The sequence below is a fragment of the Perca fluviatilis genome, chromosome 9, assembly GCF_010015445.1.
Source record: "Perca fluviatilis chromosome 9, GENO_Pfluv_1.0, whole genome shotgun sequence".
Taxonomy (NCBI): Eukaryota; Metazoa; Chordata; class Actinopteri; order Perciformes; family Percidae; genus Perca; species Perca fluviatilis.
In genome coordinates, this window is record NC_053120.1 from 6382004 (window position 1) to 6400802 (window position 18799).

At 41.1% G+C, this 18799-nt stretch overlaps 1 protein-coding gene across 2 annotated transcripts; it reads right to left on the minus strand.

Moving 5' to 3' along the window:
- Positions 1 to 4385: 4385 nt before the first annotated feature.
- atpaf1 (ATP synthase mitochondrial F1 complex assembly factor 1) lies at positions 4386 to 17030 on the minus strand. Of its 2 annotated transcripts, XM_039812260.1 has the most exons (10): positions 16789 to 17030; positions 14062 to 14170; positions 12734 to 12796; positions 11870 to 11947; positions 11698 to 11760; positions 11526 to 11576; positions 8885 to 8932; positions 8075 to 8170; positions 6321 to 6428; positions 4386 to 4958 (listed from the first exon to the last, which is right to left on the minus strand). In XM_039812260.1, the coding sequence occupies exons 1-10, from the start codon at positions 17001 to 17003 to the stop codon at positions 4776 to 4778; spliced, it is 1014 nt and encodes a 337-aa protein (XP_039668194.1). In that variant the 5' UTR covers positions 17004 to 17030; the 3' UTR covers positions 4386 to 4775. The 2 variants fall into 2 exon arrangements, with proteins under 2 accessions (XP_039668194.1, XP_039668195.1); XM_039812261.1 differs by lacking the exon at positions 11870 to 11947.
- Between the last annotated feature and the right edge of the window lie 1769 nt (positions 17031 to 18799).

The window sequence follows — 18799 nt, forward strand, 5'->3', positions numbered from 1 at the left end:
AATGGATGGGTCAATTAACCAATGGCTAACAGCCTCGCATTTTAGTCTTAACGATGCTCCCAGCTTGTGAATGTTGAGGTCTGACAGGAATACAAAGATCGTTTCCTGCGAGTTTAACCCAGATTCAGACTGGCAATCTTAATAGTGTTTTTGGAGATTACTCTAAACTGGAATTGGGTGTATCAAAAAAATGAGTCTGACTTTATTGACTGAGGTAAACACATAACGCCTATCCGCATGTATTCTTTGAAGACCTCCACCCCTGTGACATTGGATACACCTCCGTTATATTTCCTGGTGTCGATGCTTTAGAAAAGCAGAGATTTGATCACATTCGCTCCCTGATTTTTTGCAGCTGGCAAAATCTTTAGTGAAAATTATAAAATATTTTCTGAAAGCTCCTTTATGGCCCTGACACACCAAGCCGATAATCGGTCGTGGGACAGTCTGGCGAGGTCGGTGACTCGAGTCTGTTGGGTATGTTCTGTGCCGTTGGCAGTCGGCCTTCATTGTGGCTGACCTGCTCTGCTGGGTCGGAGGACGGGCAGTCGGACTCAATGACCAATCTGATTCGTGGAGTGCTAACCCGGAAATGGCGAGCGGGATGAGTGACGCCTCTCAAAATCAGAAGAAAATCTTTTAAACTGACCTTTGTCGATCTGAAATGAAGACAGATTCAGCAACTGCACGGCCTATTTCTCGCTTAAAATGTTTTCAGGAACACGTTTCAGTGAACTATTTTCGTAAAATAAGAGATTGTTTTTCGAACAAGCCGCCATTATCGGTCAGCTGGAGAAGCCAGACCCACGTGACGCGTTCGTCATTTCCGGTTTTCATTTTTTTTATTGCGGCTCGCGCACGAGCCGAACGTACGCTCCAGTCGCCGTTGCTTCGGTGTGTTCCGAGGCACTTTTTGGACCTCGGGGAGCCGACTGATCAGTCGTCAGATTGGTGTGTCAGCGCCTTTACTTAACTTTACACAAAACCTACGTATTGTAACATGAATGTCTTCCATCATCCTCAAGTGTTCTGAGGTTACAGAAAACTGTAACCGTCCCCTTTTTAAACTCTCCAGATTTGGATCAGTTCATTCACGGATACTTTGCATTGTCCTTAATGTAAGATAATACGTTTGTGTTCAGTTTTGTCATTTTCAGATGATTAAAAGCACTTCAGAGGTTTTGATCCAATGTTTTGTAGTTTGGGTATTTTTAAATGCACTGTGAATATGGAAAAGGACAAATCTCTTGTTTATAATGTAGTTCTGACCTGATGGTTTAATAATGAACACGAAACACTCGCACAGAGCGGTTGTGTGTATTTGAAATGAAATGTGATACTGAGAGATGTGGTGTCCACTGTGTTTTCTATTGACTGATATTAGGGATGCACCGAATCCAGATTTTTTGGGTTCGGCCGAATACCGAATCCACTGGTTAAGATTCTGCCAAATCCTCCTCCCGTCCTCAGTCCATGAACACAGTAAACACATGAATGAAGTAAACAAATGGTTAACAACACCTGTTTTTAGCGGTGACTGTCCTTCCTTTGCCGTACCTGAAGTTGCTGCATTTGGTCTGTAGATTCCTTCATGCACAGCTCGTATTCTTTCGGATGTTTCAGACCAAATGTTGTAACAACGGCGATGTTGTGTATTGTTTAGGGTCCTCGCCACCACGAGACAAATCGGCATTGCAAATTGAACATGTAGCTGGACTTGAACGGCCGCCTTTTGACTGAAAGTATTACCAGTTCCATTTCCACTTTCTCACAGCCTACCGCGTTGAACGCTCCACCTACGTAAACACCTTCCCAGACAGCGGTGTCATTATGTCGACCAGCGTAACGCGCGTAGTGCAAGCGTAGGGTTCGGTTCGGTGAAAAAGAAATTCGGCAGAAACCGAACCCCGTCAAAAAGCCCAATATTCGGCCGAATCCTGGATTCGGTGCATCCCTATCTGATATCTATTGTGTCCTTAATGGTTTCTGAGAACGGTCCAGACGTTGTACTGTATGTTACAGCCAGCCAATATTAGGAACAATAGATGAGATGTTAGTGGAAAAAAATGTTTCTTTAAATTAACATTGTTTGAACTTTTTGTAAGATTTTGATATAACTAGAAATGTGAGAAATGTAGCACATTACTGTTTTGGTCCAGCAAAAAATTAATGCGGTTTTCTTTTTTTTCTTTTTTTTTTTTGTGCCATGGCTTGTGTGTGTTTTTTCCTCTTCTTCTTTCTGTACAATGTTAAATATTACAGAAAGCCAGAGAGGACAAACAGTGATTTCTCATGTCATGTTTCCACGTGATCACAACAACTGGTCTGTGATGTTTTGTTTTCTGTATTCATGAAAGTTTAGCGATCACAATAAAAAGAAAACTGTTGACAATTCAAGCCAGGATTGCAATATTCATGCTCATAATCATGGAATTCATTTCTGATTTCCAGGAAACAAGTTAGTCATGTTGTGATCACAAAGAAACTTCCTGGTACAATCATTCCTCTTCAGCCTCCTGTACTCAGTGTGTGAGTGAGTGAGTGAGTAAATGTTTGAGGAGTGTTGTGAAGAGGAATGTTTTCCTTCAGTTTGTGTTTTTGACTGAATATCTGACCATCCCCTTAATGACTGAAAGTGGGGATTTGCACAGTATTTTTTCATGTAGCTTATAAATACAATAAAAGTGAATAATGAACCACTGTCAGCTGCGTCTGCTTGAATGTTCACTCGGCCCTCTCACCAAAACATACCTTAAAATAAATGTTATATAGTCTATGCAGTAAATGCAACAGCAGACATTTCTCTATTACACAGGGGAATGACAGACATTTTTTTTTTTTTCATTCTATCAAAACGACATTGTGTATTAAATCACAATTTGAAGACACATTTTTTAGGCGTTTAGTTTTTGGTAGTTAGCTGACGTTTACGTTTTGAGGCTGCACATTACTGTTTGCACATGACGAACATTTGTATCTTAGGTTTTCATCGTAGTTCTGATATATACTTCACACTGCTTTTACCACATGTATACAGTCATCACTACTTCAGGATCCACCAGGAAGCCATTTTGTACCTTCTTTTGTACCAAGTTAACTCACTGCTGCCAAATTGCATTTACTGAAAGCTTATATTCAGAGAACTGCTAAAAATGTAACACTGAAATTAAGAAAATCTTGCTATGTGAGCTGTTTAATTTATAACCATAAAATAATAAACTATGAAGAAAAACACTAAGTTGTAACAAACCGAAACTATCCAGATGGCTACCTCGCTCTAGAAAATTCTGTAACAAATGACAAACCGGGAGCGTGCCCATCTTCCCACATTTCTAAGATTGTTTTCAAAATTAGGCCCCATGTTCCCACATTTCCTTTTTCATAAATTTGTATCAGATTTTATCCCCCTAACCATAAAACATGTGGGAGGATAGGGCCTAAATTGAAGGGAAATGTAGGAACACAAGCCCTAATTTTGAAAATGTCCTAGAAATGTGGGACCATAGGGCCTAATTTTAAGAATAATCTTAGAAATGTGGGACCATAGGGCCTAATTTTAAGAATAATCTTAGAAATGTGGGACCATAGGGCCTAATTTTAAGAAAAATCTTAGAAATGTGGGACCATAGGGCCTAATTTTAAGAAAAATCTTAGAAATGTGGGAACATAGGGCCTAATTTTAAGAAAGATCTTAGAAATGTGGGAACATAGGGCCTAATTTTAAGAAAAATCTTAGAAATCTGGGAACATAGGGCTTTGGGAACATAGGGCTGACCCCAACAAACCTCTATCACCCCTCCCCCACTAATCCTGGTCTGCTGTAGATTATAGTATAAACCCACTTGCACCACCTGCACAATGATCTACTGTGACAGTTTTACAGTATATAGATAACAGGGTCCATTCACACAGTTTAAAGACAAATCAACACCTGTCCTATTTTCCAAAAAGCAAGTGGCTTTAACAGTAAAAGTTGTCCCGGCATAACCACAACCCTGGGGAAAAGCTGATATCATGGCTACGTGGAAACAGGGTTTGGCTGTTATTATTTGAAATCACAGGAGCTACACGCTAATCCGCCAGACTCAAGCTAAGGCCTACCGTAGTCCTAGACTCCAGGCGCCGCTCCTTGGACCAGCTCCTTGGACCAGCTGCCGTTACAAACAGCGCCGACACTCAGATGTTAGTTTCATTTGTAGACAAATCAAGACGCGGACATAACATTAACAACTTGGTGGGGGAAATGTCACGACAAACCTCTCACTGACTCTCCGGCCGTGTTCAAAATTGCCTCCTACATACTACAGACGAACGCACTATGCAGTACCTACTGAATTACAGCATTATGTGGAATATCTCAGCATAAAAGCAGTCAGATTCAAAGATTTGGGGTTTTGCAGCGGATTTATTAAACGTCATTTTGGTTTTCAGGGATAGCTACTTGGCTAACAAAGTCCTTCTAGCCCGGTCTAAGATGGAGGAAAGGATACAGAGGGATTTATTTATCATAGAACTGATCGATACCACATTATTCTTCTGTGGTTATAAATGTATGCACAATGAAAAGATGTGTAGCAGCGGTCATATGATCAAGTCCCAAACAGAGTTCATGAGAAGCTTCGGATGCTCCTTTAAATTATTTCGCAGTTCTGAATGAGGAATAGGTGTATCCACTGCCGCGCATATCTCTCTGTGACTTTAAATAAACACCGGCAGTTCCTGGGAATCCAACCGTAGGCCAGCTGGTTGGTGACCTGGCTCCGTCTCCGGTCTCCCTACGATCCCCCGGTGTGGACCGCCGACCCCAGGCCGCTCTGTTCCAGCTCCGCTATCACCGACATGTGTTTGAAGTCCGCAGGGTGGTGGTTGAATGTCTCGACCAATCGGTACGTCTCCTGCCTCTGCGTGCCGTAGAACATCTGCACCTGATTGGCCAAGCACTGAGCCTGGTGCACGGTCTGCGGAGACGAGGGACAGACGGTTTAACATCCGAGCCAACGTTTGGAGTCTTTGAATGCATCGGTCCGTCCAAGTCTGATACACTAAACGGTCGATAGTATGAGGACACCTGAACATTACACCTGTGTGCAATTGTTAAGGGCCGTCCACACCAAGAACTATAAATAAATAGTTTTAAAAATTGTTCAGTTACACTTTACTTGAAGGTACACTACCGGTCAAAAGTTTGGGGTCACTTAGAAATTTCCATTCCACTCCATTATAAACAGAATACCAGCTGATCTGAGTGGGTGGCTGATCTGTAATGCAATATCTACATTGCTCATTATCAGCAACCATTCATCCAATGTTCCAAAGGCCCATTCTGTTTACTATTCTGATATCATCTTAAAAGGCTAACTGAGAAAACATTGGAGAACCCTTTTGCAATTATGTAAGCACATTATGTAATCTGAAAACTGCCGCCCTGATTAAAAAAAAAAAAAACAATGCAACTGATCTCAGCTGGTATTCTGTGTATAATTGAGTGGAATGGAAATTTCTAAGTGACCCCAAACTTTTGACCGGTAGTGTATCTACATAAGAGTGACATGACACTGTCATGAACGTGTCATAAACATTATACCTTTAAGTAAAGTGTTACCAAATGTTCTAACTGAAGTGGACGGAAGAGTCCACGCCACAACTATAACGACAACTGCAGTGGCGAACAATATCGTTGGGATCCCTTTCAGGGAGATTTGATGAACGACAGAAACACTTGACAGCCAATCAGAATCCATCTGAACTTACAACATGACACGGCCGAGAGACACACTGCGGAAAGATTGGTTTCAGACAGGAGGTCGGTGGCGTGGCGTGATTTTTGTATTTTTAAACATCAGTACTTTGAAAGCATTTCTCATGTCACAGAAACCGCTGAGGGTAAATCTGGTGTTTTGGATGCGATTATCATACTGTCGGCGTTTTTGCTGCGGTGCTCTGCATAAAATGTATCCGAATACGTAGGACATTCTGACAGAAATTCCTGTAATCGTATGCTGCAACGTCTGCTGTAATCAGCGTATTTTGTATTATTATCAGCTGGAGCGTGCAGCGCGTGCTTGACGCCGCTGTTTACAGAACGTTGGCGTTCAGCAGCGTGGATGCTCACATCGTTATAGTCATAGTTATGGTTATAGTTATCGTTGTTGGTGTGGACGGGCCTTAAATGTCATTCCAAAACCATGAGCATCAATGTGCTGCTGACCTACGTGACGGCCAAAAGCCCGTTGGCCGTACAGTGCACGTTATCTGAAAGTAATGGGGCAAACACACCAGGCGGCTCCATTAATAAGAATGACTGCAGGTGAAGGGCTTACTATGAACTTGGGGTCCAGCTCGGCCGTCATGAGGACCACGCCCTTCTCGTCCTTCAGGTCTGGGTAGTGGTAGAGGATCAGCTGACTGGGAGCGTTCTCGCCCTGCATCTGGACACCAACAGGGAGAGAAAAACTGGAATTAAGGCTGCGTTTAGCGTCGGCCGTCCTGAGGTTCCAGCAAAAAAAACACAGGTCTTTCTATTCATATTCAGTCCCTCCAGAAAAACGTGATTATGCGATTGCATAATTCAATGCGTAATCAGCTAAAGTCCACATATTTATGCGGGGGGGGGGCATTTTTTTTTAAATACGCCGCACTTTTGCCGCATAAATTGCCGATTTCCGCACAAAATATGCGGGGCTTGCATGATTTCATAATCCCCGCATTTTCGTTGCAAAAAAAGTCACATATATCTTAGCAGAAAGTTGAAAAATGTTGCGTTTACTTCACACAAGAGCAGCCATTTTCCCCTGTTGCCATGGGAACGTTATGAAGTGACGTAATTATGCGACGCGAACATCATGGAAAAGCAGGGTGTTGGGGGAATCACTTTATTTTCTCTTTTTCATCAAACCACAGTTTTTGCAAGTTCCCGCAATTTCATCGCATAAAATTGCATAAATATCATATAGCATATTCCATCGCATTTTTTAAGAAAACGTGCCGCTTATCAAGGATTTTTGCCCGCAACAATCAAAAAAATACTATTACTATATATACTATTTTTCTGGAAGGACTGCATTTTGAATGGGGGTAGTGTGTTTAGGCTGTGGCGGGGGTTTGCCGCAGGGGGCCCAAAAAACGCAGCGGGCCTGTGGCGAAAAGTTGAGACCGACTCAGACAGACGGACTTGTCGGTGTGTTTTGAGTCCCGTACAGGAACCAGGACACATCACTGCCTCTATTGCTGCCACAAGAAAGTTTAAAAAACACCATGAGGGTAAAAAAAAACGAAACGCAAGCACTGAACTAGGGTACCGAAACCCGGTTGCACAATGGAACCGGTTCCTACGCAACCGTTAGGAATCGGACCGGATCAGAATGAAAATTTCGGTTCCTCATTTCGGTTCCACTTAATGTGCCGACGGAAATATTTTCCCTCTGTCGCTCCGAACTGGACGTAAAAATATCACACTTTCTCTTCTTATTATATATTTAAGTACTTTAAAACGTTAATATATTGTTACATATAAATCATTTTCAATTAAAAAAAATAAAAACTATAAAAAGAGCCTTTCTTTGATGCCATTTTTCTGTATTTTAAGAATCGGTTTAGGAATCGGAATCGTTTTAAAAGTACCGGTTCGGCATCGGATTCCTAAAAATCCAAACGGTACCCAACCCTACACTGAACCGCCCGGGACTTTGTGTAACAGCTGAATGTTTCCTGCTCGTCTCTTTTCTTTCACTCCTTTGAAATTAAGCTGCCTTCAAGTGCGGTCGGAAACGTCGAGACGGAAAACAGTAATTGTGAAATAAAAAGTCTACTTGTGCTACGACAGGACGTCTCATTGGAGCTCCCACTTAACCGCTGAACTGTCCTGACGGGACTCGTGTTGGGCTTAAAGCTGCGATTCATAACGTCGCCTCATCGATGGCGCTGTGCAGTGAAAACGGGTTATCAACGATCTCCGCAGCGTGGACTTCAAAGTGATTTAGGGATGAAGGGAGCCCATGGAAGCTGTGCTGCTAGAAGCCCAGAGAGCGCCAGGCTTGCCCAGCAGCATGTGAAGGCACCGTGGGATTTGGCTTACCTGGACATTGATGAGGGAGGTGAAGTGGAGCTCGTGTCCGGACCACTGACCCAAGAAGAACTCGTAGCCCTCCCTCTGAGGCAGAGCGTAGAGGAACTGAGGAGCAGGAAACCACACACACGGACGCTGATTAAAAACATCGCTTTTTGTGATTAACAAATTATTATTAGTATTTTTTTTAAACATACAACTCGAAACATGACTGTGATGACAGTTAAAGTTAAGATTTTAATGAAGTTGTTTTTGATGCCCCCACCCCTCCTCCTCACCACCACCCACCCATACAGATGTATAAATGACATCACCATAAGCCCATCACACACGTCTCCCCCTAGGACAGAGCTTCTTAGGAGCCCTCCAGAACGTTCAGGTACTTTACCCATTTTATAGTCTAGACATCCAATCTGGCAAACCGTTTATATGAAATGTTTTTCAAATGCCGCCAGCCCGAGCCGTCTCACAAGCCCCCTCCTGGACTGACGGCACCCCTTCATTCTTCAATCCTCTTAAAATAAAATCTGTCTGGCTATCATTAAACTAGTCTGGACCCAGATTCGTATGTGCTCAGCCATCCCGCTTAGGGTGGACTCCTCACCCAGAACAAATAGCCTCGGGCTGGATGAAACCTGGGTCCCTGCGACCCGACATAGAGTTGTCATGTGATTTAAAACCATTAAACTAAATATAGCAGAATAAGTGAATGCTCACAAAACAACCCTTGTTTTTGGTTCTAATGACAGACTGATAATACAGTTGAGTGTCTGCAGCTCTTCATCACCGATGTTTCAGTGTGAGCGGCAGTGAGCTCACCATCGGGCACGACTTGGATCTGCTCAGTATCACCTCGTACATCTGTGTCTGCAATATAAGGGAGACAGGTTATTAGATCAATATTAGACATGTTCTCGAGTGTGTTCTTTGTTGGATCTATAAACCTTTTTTTTTTTTTTTTTAAAAAGTATTTTTTATCAAAACATCTTCTACAGTGCCTTGCGAAAGTATTCGGCCCCCTTGAACTTTTTGACCTTTTGCCACATTTCAGGCCTCAAACATAAAGATATAAAACTGTAATTTTTTGTGAAGAATCAACAACAAGTGGGACACAATCATGAAGTGGAACGAAATTTATTGGATATTTCAAACCTTTTAAACAAATAAAAACTGAAATATTGGGCGGCAAAATTATTCAGCACCCTTAAGTTAATACTTTTGAGCGCCACCTTTGCTGCGCATTACAGCTGTAAGTCGCTAGGTATATCTCTATCAGTTTTGCACATCGAGAGACTGACATTTTTGCCCATTCCTCCTTGCAAAACAGCTCGAGCTCAGTGAGGTTGGATGGAGCGTTGGTGAACAGCAGTTTTCAGTTCTTTCCACAGATTCTCGATTGATTCAGGTCTGGACTTTGACTTGGCCATTCTAACACCTGGATATGTTTATTTGTGAACCATTCCATTGTAGATTTTGCTTTATGTTTTGGATCATTGTCTTGTTGGAAGACAAATCTCCGTCCCAGTCTCAGGTCTTTTGCAGACTCCATCAGGTTTTCTTCCAGAATGGTCCTGTATTTGGCTCCATCCATCTTCCCATCAATTTTAACCATCTTCCCTGTCCCTGCTGAAGAAAAGCAGGCCCAAACCATGATGCTGCCACCACCATGTTTGACAGTGGGGATGGTGTGTTCAGGGTGATGAGCTGTGTTGCTTTTCGCCAAACATAACGTTTTGCATTGTTGCCAAAAGTTCGATTTTGGTTTCATCTGACCACAGCACCTTCTTCCACGCGTTTTGGTGTGTCTCCCAGGTGGCCTTTCGGCAAACTTTTAAACAACACTTTTTATGGATATCTTTAAGAAATGGCTTTCTTCTTGCCACTCTTCCATAAAGGCCAGATTTGTGCAGTATACGACTGATTGTTGTCCTATGGACAGAGTCTCCCACCTCAGCTGTAGATCTCTGCAGTTCATCCAGAGTGATCATGGGCCTCTTGGCTGCATCTCTGATCAGTCTTCTCATTGTATGAGCTGAAAGTTTAGAGGGACGGGCCGGGTCTTCGTAGATTTGTAGTGGTCTGATACTCCTTCCATTTCAATATTATCGCTTGCACAGTGCTCCTTGGGATGTTTAAAGCTTGGGAAATCTTTTTGTATCCAAATCCGGCTTTAAACTTCTCCACAACAGTATCTCGGACCTGCCTGGTGTGTTCCTTGTTCTTCATGATGCTCTCTGCGCTTTACACGGACCTCTAAGACTATCACAGAGCAGGTGCATTTATACCGGAGACTTGATTACACACAGCTGGATTCTATTTATCATCATTAGTCATTTAGGTCAACATTGGATCATTCAGAGATCCTCACTGAACTTCTGGAGAGAGTTTGCTGCACTGAAAGTAAAAGGGCTGAATAATTTTGCACGCCACTTTTTCAGTTTTTATTTGTATAAAAGTTTGAAATAGCCAATGAATTTCGTTCCACTTCATAATTGGGACCCACTTGTTGTTGATTCTTCACAAAAAATTACAGTTTTATATCTTTATGTTGAGGCCTGAAATGTGGCAAAAGGTCGAAACGTTCAAGGGGGCCGAATACTTTCGCAAGGCACTGTATTTACAATGGGGTACTTTCCATAAAATCATCTCTCAATGCAAATCAAACCAGCTATTAGGCTAACTGAAATAAAACCATGCCAATCTCTAGGTATGGTGAAGGGTATGTGATGATGTGGGGGGGGCTATTTTAATTCCAAAGGCCAAGGGAACTTTATCAGGATGCATAGTATCCTGGATCCATGAAATAACTGGCCTTTAAAAATAAACATCTGCCTGCCTCTATGGGAATTTAACATAGGGGTGTAGTGACTTATGCCCTAGTAATGTTAGAAAAACTACAACACCACTCCGGATCTAGCTAGACCGGAAACACAACAACAGGCACGCCGCACACACTTGTTTGGGCTCGCGAGCCGGCCAAAGAGTAGTAGGCTAACGTTATGTTTTGAGTGGATGGCGAGCGCCGAAATGAATGCCAATAAGATTCTGAATGGAAAGTTTACTTTTAAAAAGTTGCCAAATGGTCCCATTGACAAGACCAAAGTGATCTGTGTGTTTGGTCGTTGTGAACTGAGCTATCATCGCAGCACATCCAGTCTGAAATAACACTTGATGGCCCAGCACACAGCTGATGTGAATTCTCCGCCCCCTCGTCAAAGCCAGGCGACAAAAGCACAAAGCAAGCCGATCCACTTTTCCATGTTGATAAGAGCATTAAAATGAGAAAAAAATAATGGGACAAAAAGAAATCAAGGGACATTTAGAATAGAGAGTAGATAAAAAATGCGATTAATTGCGAGTTAACTATGACATTAATGCGATTAATCGCGATTAAATATTTTAATCGTTTGACGGCACTACTGTATTAAATGTTGGGAGATTCTGTCGTGTTAAAACTCACCGGGATCACGGCGCTGATTGTGTCCTTGGTCGAATAATATTTCATCCAAAGCTGAGAGACGAACACAAAAGGTCAAAACGTAAAGAACAGTTTCAACAGTTTGAGATGGTTTCAGGTAGCACAGAAAACCACGGGACCATCGGTGGTTAAACTGCAGCTGACCAAGACTCACCTCTGCAATCTCCTCGCCAGTCTTGTCCGCGATCATCTCCAGGTTCAGGATGGAGTCCAGCGTCTGAAGAACACATCACACAGTCTGGTACCAGAACACACTTCATCATAATCTAAGGCTGTACTGAATGTCCTGATCTTTTATTGATTTATTTATTTTATTTTTTTTTTACATTCGAACGATCGCTTTTATTGGAGGTTTTCCAATGACGCTTCCAATGTCTGTCGTCATATTTTAGGACGTCATCGCCCTGAAAAAACAACAATAAAATCCACAGGCAAAATCCTCACTTTGGTTACATAAAAGTCATTTACGGTGCTGTACGGCTGTGCAATTAATGTAAATGTAAATCATGATTATGATTTTGGCTCCTAACGATCACAAAAGCAGAATAATCGAGAAAACTTTTACATTTCGCAAGTAAACTCTTATTTTGTCTTGTGTTCTTTGAGAAATGCCACAGTTCTAGGCGTCTTCCCTGTTGATTTGTTTAATGATTTCACAGTTTTTTTATGTTCAATAATTGCAACATCTTTCCAAAAGAGAGTGAGTCATCATAGTTAAAATAATCGTGATTTCAATAGTGACCAAAATAATAGTGATGATGATATTTTTCCATAATGGAGCAGCCAAGATTGTGATCAAATATGCACAAACACATCAGAATGACTTTATTATTAATATTATGATAAAAAGCTGCACAAAAATCGTACCAAAACAATTAATTGATTAGTCAAAAATAATAATAATAATAATTCTCATATCTGGTAGTAAGTGAGTAAAAATGCAAAATGTTTAGCTTTTCAAATGTGCTGCTTATCTCAGTTTCACATCATTGTGAATTAAACAGCTCAGTGGTAGTTTGTTGACCATTAGTCCGAAAAGATTTGCAACTTTAGGACATTATTTTTTGTTCAATAAAAAAGTAATCATGAGCAACCCTTAAAAAAAAAAAAAAACATTAAAAAAGCAAACAATAAGTTTAAAGAGAACTAAAAGCAATATGATGTAAGACCAAGTTGATTAAACATCTCACCTTGTTCTTTGTGAAACCTCCGGACGCTCCCTCGCCGGCAGCCATCTTGTCCCTTTTCTCCAACTGCAAAGAACGTGAAGAAATGAAACCAGAGAAACATATTCTTTAATCCTTCTCCATTATGTCGATTAGTGATCCTCAACAGGGGGTCCTCAGAGATACTGCAGGGAGGGGACCAAATGATTGAAAGTTTTTTTGTTTTTTTTACTAAAATATCTTATACATAAATATTATTATAAATCAGCCTAATTGTGAGAAAACCCCCATTAATGATAGGATTATCTGTATCTGTGGATGGCTATCATCGTGATACCTTACCTACAGGCCAGTCATCCTTAGGATTCACTGAGCCACATCTTTGTTTAACATTAAAACATGATAAAATCATGCCAACAATTACTATTTTAATAGCTTTGTTACGGCTGCCGCCGGCACCCTCGTGTGTGTATTTAGCTGATTGTGCTATATCTAAGATGCAGTTCCTGGAGGAGGATGCTGATTGGTGCGGCAGGCCACCACTGACCGACCAATCGAGGAGTGCCAGTGAAGTCCGCCTCCGGTTTAAATAGCCTGATAGATTGCAGCCCAGGGCAGCTGCCAGACCAGATTTGTGTGACTTGATGTATGAGTGTGAGGAAGTGGGCCAGGGTTGAGCTTTAAAAGTGGATATCCTTCTTGCATCTACCAGGTTTGTTTTGTATAGAGACATTAGGGGAAGGGGTGCTGTGAGTATTACCCAAGTATGTTAGAGAGGATTTGTGTTTATCCTTTTGTTTCTTATAGTTGTAGTAGTCTTCCTTTTGAGGATCACTTTTTGTTATATTCCGTTTTTGATTTCCACAGCACCCCTCTGCCCATTTTCCCTGTTGTTAAGTTCTTTTTGCCTTTTCCTGAATAAATATCCTTTCTAATACCAATTACATTTGGTTTATGTTTGCGTCCTGATACCCCTAGACACTACAGGACGTGACATAAATGGGGGCTTGTCCGGGATATCTAAATTGATGCCTGGTGAAAGGATATTTATTGAAAGAGGGTAAGTGTACACATAATGTCTAAGTGGGTAAAGGCAAATAATAGAACAGTTACAACAGTCTGGTAAGTTCAGAAAAGTACATCACTTTACTGTAATGCAGCCTTTAAAACCAATAAAAGACAACACTTCTGCCATATCCCGATATTATATCCAAAATCTAAGATGATATTGAGTCTCATATCACGATATCGATAGAATTTCGAAACATTGCCCAGCTCTAATGTATCCTGTTGACTCTTTTAAAAAGCAATTAAAGACTTCTGCTGTGTGTTGAGCCCAGTGGATACTCCACCTCCTGCTCCATGAGCCTGACGAACTCCGCCTGTTTTGAGTGTCCCAGCACTTCCTTCTTGGCCTCATGACTTTTCTCCACTCGGGCCTTGAACTCCTGGGGTTTGGCGCTGAAAACAAGTCAGACATCAAATCAGTGAAACACCAGCAACTTACAAAACGTCAAAGCCCCTCTCATTCTGTGGTGAGGGGAAATGCAACAATGATTTACAGTTTTAGAAAACCTGCCTAATACGCTTTTTTAAGTTAGTGACTCCCAAGATTTCCCAGAATACCTTGTAGCTAACTCAGAGAAGAGGCCTCGGCTTTTTAGAGCCCCGTCATACTACTAGTTGCCTCTGCCAAGGATATCATGTTTCCGGTTTGTCTTTTTAGCAGAATTAAGGAAAAACTACTGGCCCGATCTTAACAAAAACACATTATTTTTCACTTTCGTTAATAGGGCATTTGTGCTGCATTCATGGTGTGTCCATTTAATCGGAAAAATTAGTTCACGACCGGGAATATTCACCTGAACGCCCCCTCAAGTCAGAACATTAACATTGCTAGATAGGGCATGTCTTGGTGGAGGTCTGCCCTCCTAGTTTGTTATGTTTAATCTCATTAAATGGTAACTTCCGTTTTTTTTAACCCTGATTTTCCTGTTTTTGTGACAATCTTTGACATTGGTCCAGCAAGATCGCTGCAGTAGACAGCGGCGAAACAAGCTACAATGTAAGTTAATGGGGCAACTGTGCAACTTGTATTTACCTTCACAAAAGTGCTCGTTTGGCTACTGACAGGCTCAGATTAATATTCTAATTGTCTGACAACATTATGGAAAGGATTTCCAAGGAGGTCGACCTTTCTGTTAAAGAGTAAGATCCTTTTTTTAAACATAAAAACATCCGCGAAATTGCTTTCGCTAAACTTCATTTAAAGTCGACAGAAACTAAATAAAACTACATTTACATGTGTAAATATGTTGGCTCTATACACGCTACACGGACTTCAGAGCTGTTTCTGGTTAAACAGAAAGGTCTTAAAGAAGTTTTTAAAAGGTCTATCTCTGAAGGGATCCTTTCTATAATGTTGTTAGACACTTAGAATATTAATCTAAACCTTTCAGTGGCAAAATACAGCACTTTTAGTGGACCAAACTTACGCTGCACATTTGCTCCATAGGGTTACATTGCAGCCCGGTCTGTGGCTGCCGGTTCACACTTATCATTGGCCCAATTTCAAAGACTGTTAGTCCTATCAGTCACTTATACACGAAAACATAGGAAAATAGGGTCCAGGTTGAGAAAAAAAAAAAGCCTTTAAGTAAGAGATTTCTTCTTCTTCCATTTTTAGAAAAAAAGTATTTTCAAGCTTAAAGTCCGTTATTTATTTAAATTGTCAGTACACTTTGAAAGTCAACTTGTGATATTATTCATTCATTTCGTGTATTCCCGATCTGTGCACAAAGGTAAAGTGTTTCCTCACAATCAGGGAAAAGATGGGGGCGGCACTGAAGTGCCCGCTGTTTATATTTAGAAATGCAAAAACAGCCTGTTATTTTTGTGAACAGGAGCCATTATGAAAATGCTAATTCTCAGCTGCTTGACTCTAAAATCTCCAGTGTCCTTTCAACACAAAACCAGGAGAGTTCTTAAAAGCATCCTGCTTTTAAATGCTTCTGACAAAGAGTGGATTATTCGAGCAAAAATCTAAACATTTTCTGTTCCCATCTTCTCAGATGTGAAGATTTTGGCATTTCCAAAATGGCATGTTTTGAATCTTTGGATATTTAAGATCTTGTAGGGTTTGGAACTTTTTTTTAAGTCAGACATAAGAAACTTTGTGACGTATATTTTTACTGTTTTCTGACATTGTATAGCAGAAAATGTTTCAAAGATGTAGGTATTATGAAAAGCGAAAGGCCCATTTTGCAAAGTAAGATTAACCATCAGTTGTGTACATCACTGATTAGGTGGGGATGTCAAGGGGAGGGTCCAATGAGAGTTAACCAATCCCCATCCTCTCATAGGTCCGTGAATCAAAACAGTCTAGTCTTAAATTTAGCATAACGTTACTTCTGGTGAAACACAGGTCATGAGTAGGCTTGGGCCGGTTATCTGTTCCAAGGTATGCCGCGGTTTGAAAAAGTTTCAAAACCAACACGTTTTTTTTTATGAGTCTTCAAGGGGAGAAAGTCAGAAATCCTTCTCCCTGACAGTGTGCAGTGAAATGCATTACATTGTCTTCAACCAAGACATTTCAAAACACAGGGTGAAAAGAGGAGCCGCAGCAATGTGCAGTACAACAAATATATGGTGTTTTTTGAAAATTAAACCATGTAAACCTATTCTGGTACAACCTCTAAACACAATTATGAACCTGAAAATGAGCATAATATGAGCAATTTAATATGAAACAAATATATACACACAAAATAACTGTTTGCATAAGAAAATAGAGCCTGAAGGGGTTGAGTGAAGAATATCTGCAATGGGCAGATGTAGTCTAGTCCAGGATGAAGGTTATGCCAAGTGTAGTGACTAGAGATGGAAACCGAATAACTACTATTTAGACTTGGTAAAAAAGTAAATAACTGTTAAAATAACAGTATTTTTTTAAATGAGATTCGGATACGTAAGTGTAACTGTACTGTGGCAATAAACGCTTTTCTGATTGTGATACTGCGTTGTGTGACTGTTAGCTCTGTTAGCTATGTTAGCTATGTTAGCTATGTTAGCCCGCTAACCTGCGCAGCTTCTGGATCTTGTCCTGGTACTTGTTGTAGTACGGGTTCTGCTCCAGCTCCGGCTCCTTCCGCAATGAGAAGGCTCGGAAGTGCGCCGGGACCAGCCCGGGGATCAGCGTCCTGATGCCGGTGGCCCTGACCGCTAACATCCCCCGGTACAAACAAGACATCTGTACGATGGCCGCCGCCATCTTTCCATCGCTCCCGTCCAACATCTAAAGTGCTCCGGCGGGGAACGGCTTTCAAACATTGGTTCCGAAAAAAGTAATAAATTATTGTAATTATTTCTAGGCCTATTCCCCCCCAATGAAAACAAAACATTCATGACATGAAGAGTAGTGAAACAAAATATATATGAGTAGTGATACAAAATATATATAATAATAATAGTACACAATATGAAATATTACCAAAATAATGTACTCAAATATAATATTTTTTTCTATAATCTTTATTATTTTGGGATGTTTTGTAAATACTGCTACCCACTGCTACCAATAATCACACGGAGATCACAAAATAATCATTATTTGTCTCTCATGAAAATTAAGTTATTATTTTATGATTTTAATGAAGCAAGCTTGTTTTGTTAGGTGTTTTCATTCATGTTGCTGCTCTAACAGCCTCCACTCGGACTCAGTCTTTCCACCAGATGTTGAACCTGCTGCAGGGCTTCGGGGGATCTGGTCCGGCTGGGGTTGATGTCAGAGCTCTGCGCAGACCAGTCAACTTCTTCTGGGGAAGAACTTGTCATGTTGAAAGGGTCAAAAACAAAAGTTAATTCATCACTGAAGCATTAGGGGCTCAGTGGGTAGAGCAGGCGCACATATACTGAGAGGTATATGCCTTGACGCAGAGGTCCAGTGTTCAAATCTGACCTGGGACGATTTACTGCATGTCTTTCCCCTTTCTCACTTAGCTGTCCTGTCAAAAATTAAAGGCAGAAAAGGACAAAAAATAATCTTAAAAAAGTAGGTTGACCAAACCAGAAAAGCACACTAAACACACATGTCCACTTCCTTACATAAGCCTTTCTCTGCCACCGCTAATCACACTTTCAGGTGGTTTTCAGAGGATTTTTCAATGTATTCATACGTAAAATAAAAGTGAATAATGTGAATGACTTCAAAAATCTGTGCCAACTGTTTGAATGCTGTCCTGACATGCTCAGCCCACTGGAGGTCTCTATGTCTCTTCGTGGAGAACTGCCTGAATAGCTTGCGTAAATCCATAGAAGGCGTTCCTCACTGATATCTGAACATGTCCGTGAATCACTGCAGCTCTCTACCTCCACTAACACGGCTCAGATCAGATCAGACAAATAAATAAATAAATGAGCAGATAAGTAAACAATCTGCTCCAACTCTCCAGAGTCACTTACTGATGCGCTCATCTTTTCCTCTGCGTGTGTGTGTGGGTGCCCTAACAGACACCATGCTGTCTGTAAATTTAATGACATGTGTGTGTGTGTGTGTGTGTGTGTGTGTGTGTGTGTGTGTGGTTTCCCCTGATGACCGTCTGAGTGCTTCTGTGTTTACTTCCACAGCAAATCATTTTTCTATCACTAATCAATAAACGAAGCAGCTGGGAGCTGTTCACTGTACACCTGGGTCCCAGCAGATGACGGTGGGGGCTGTGTGTGTGTGTGTGTGTGTGTGTGTGTGTGTGTGTGTGTGTGTGTGTGTGTGTGTGTGTGCGGTTGTGTGTGTGTGTGTGTGTGTGTGTATACACGGCAGCTGTTCACCTGATCACAGATATTGTTTTTTAGTGATGTAAGCTTAATTGAAGTTTCTAATGACAATGATGTAACTGCGTGTTCTATATATATATTTTTTGGTTATTGCTGAATCCTAATTTTTCTAAAAGTAATTCAATATGAATTGAAATTGAATTGAACATTGAATTGAATTGAATTGAAAAAAGGGGTTGGCTCAGGACAAAGATATCTAAATGTAGATTGTAATCGGAATGCCGTTCATGACAAATATGTCACAAAATAGTAGCAGCAATG

Excerpts from the sequence above, each read along its gene's own strand:
- atpaf1 (XM_039812260.1), bottom strand. The coding sequence starts at position 17,003 with ATGTTGGACGGGAGCGATGGAAAGATGGCGGCGGCCATCGTACAGATG. Across the intron at positions 14,171-16,788 it reads AAGATCCAGAAGCTGCGCAG|CGCCAAACCCCAGGAGTTCA; the intron begins GTTAGCGGGCTA and ends ACTTGTTTTCAG. Across the intron at positions 11,948-12,733 it reads GAGGTTTCACAAAGAACAAG|GGCGATGACGTCCTAAAATA; the intron begins GTGAGATGTTTA and ends TTGTTTTTTCAG.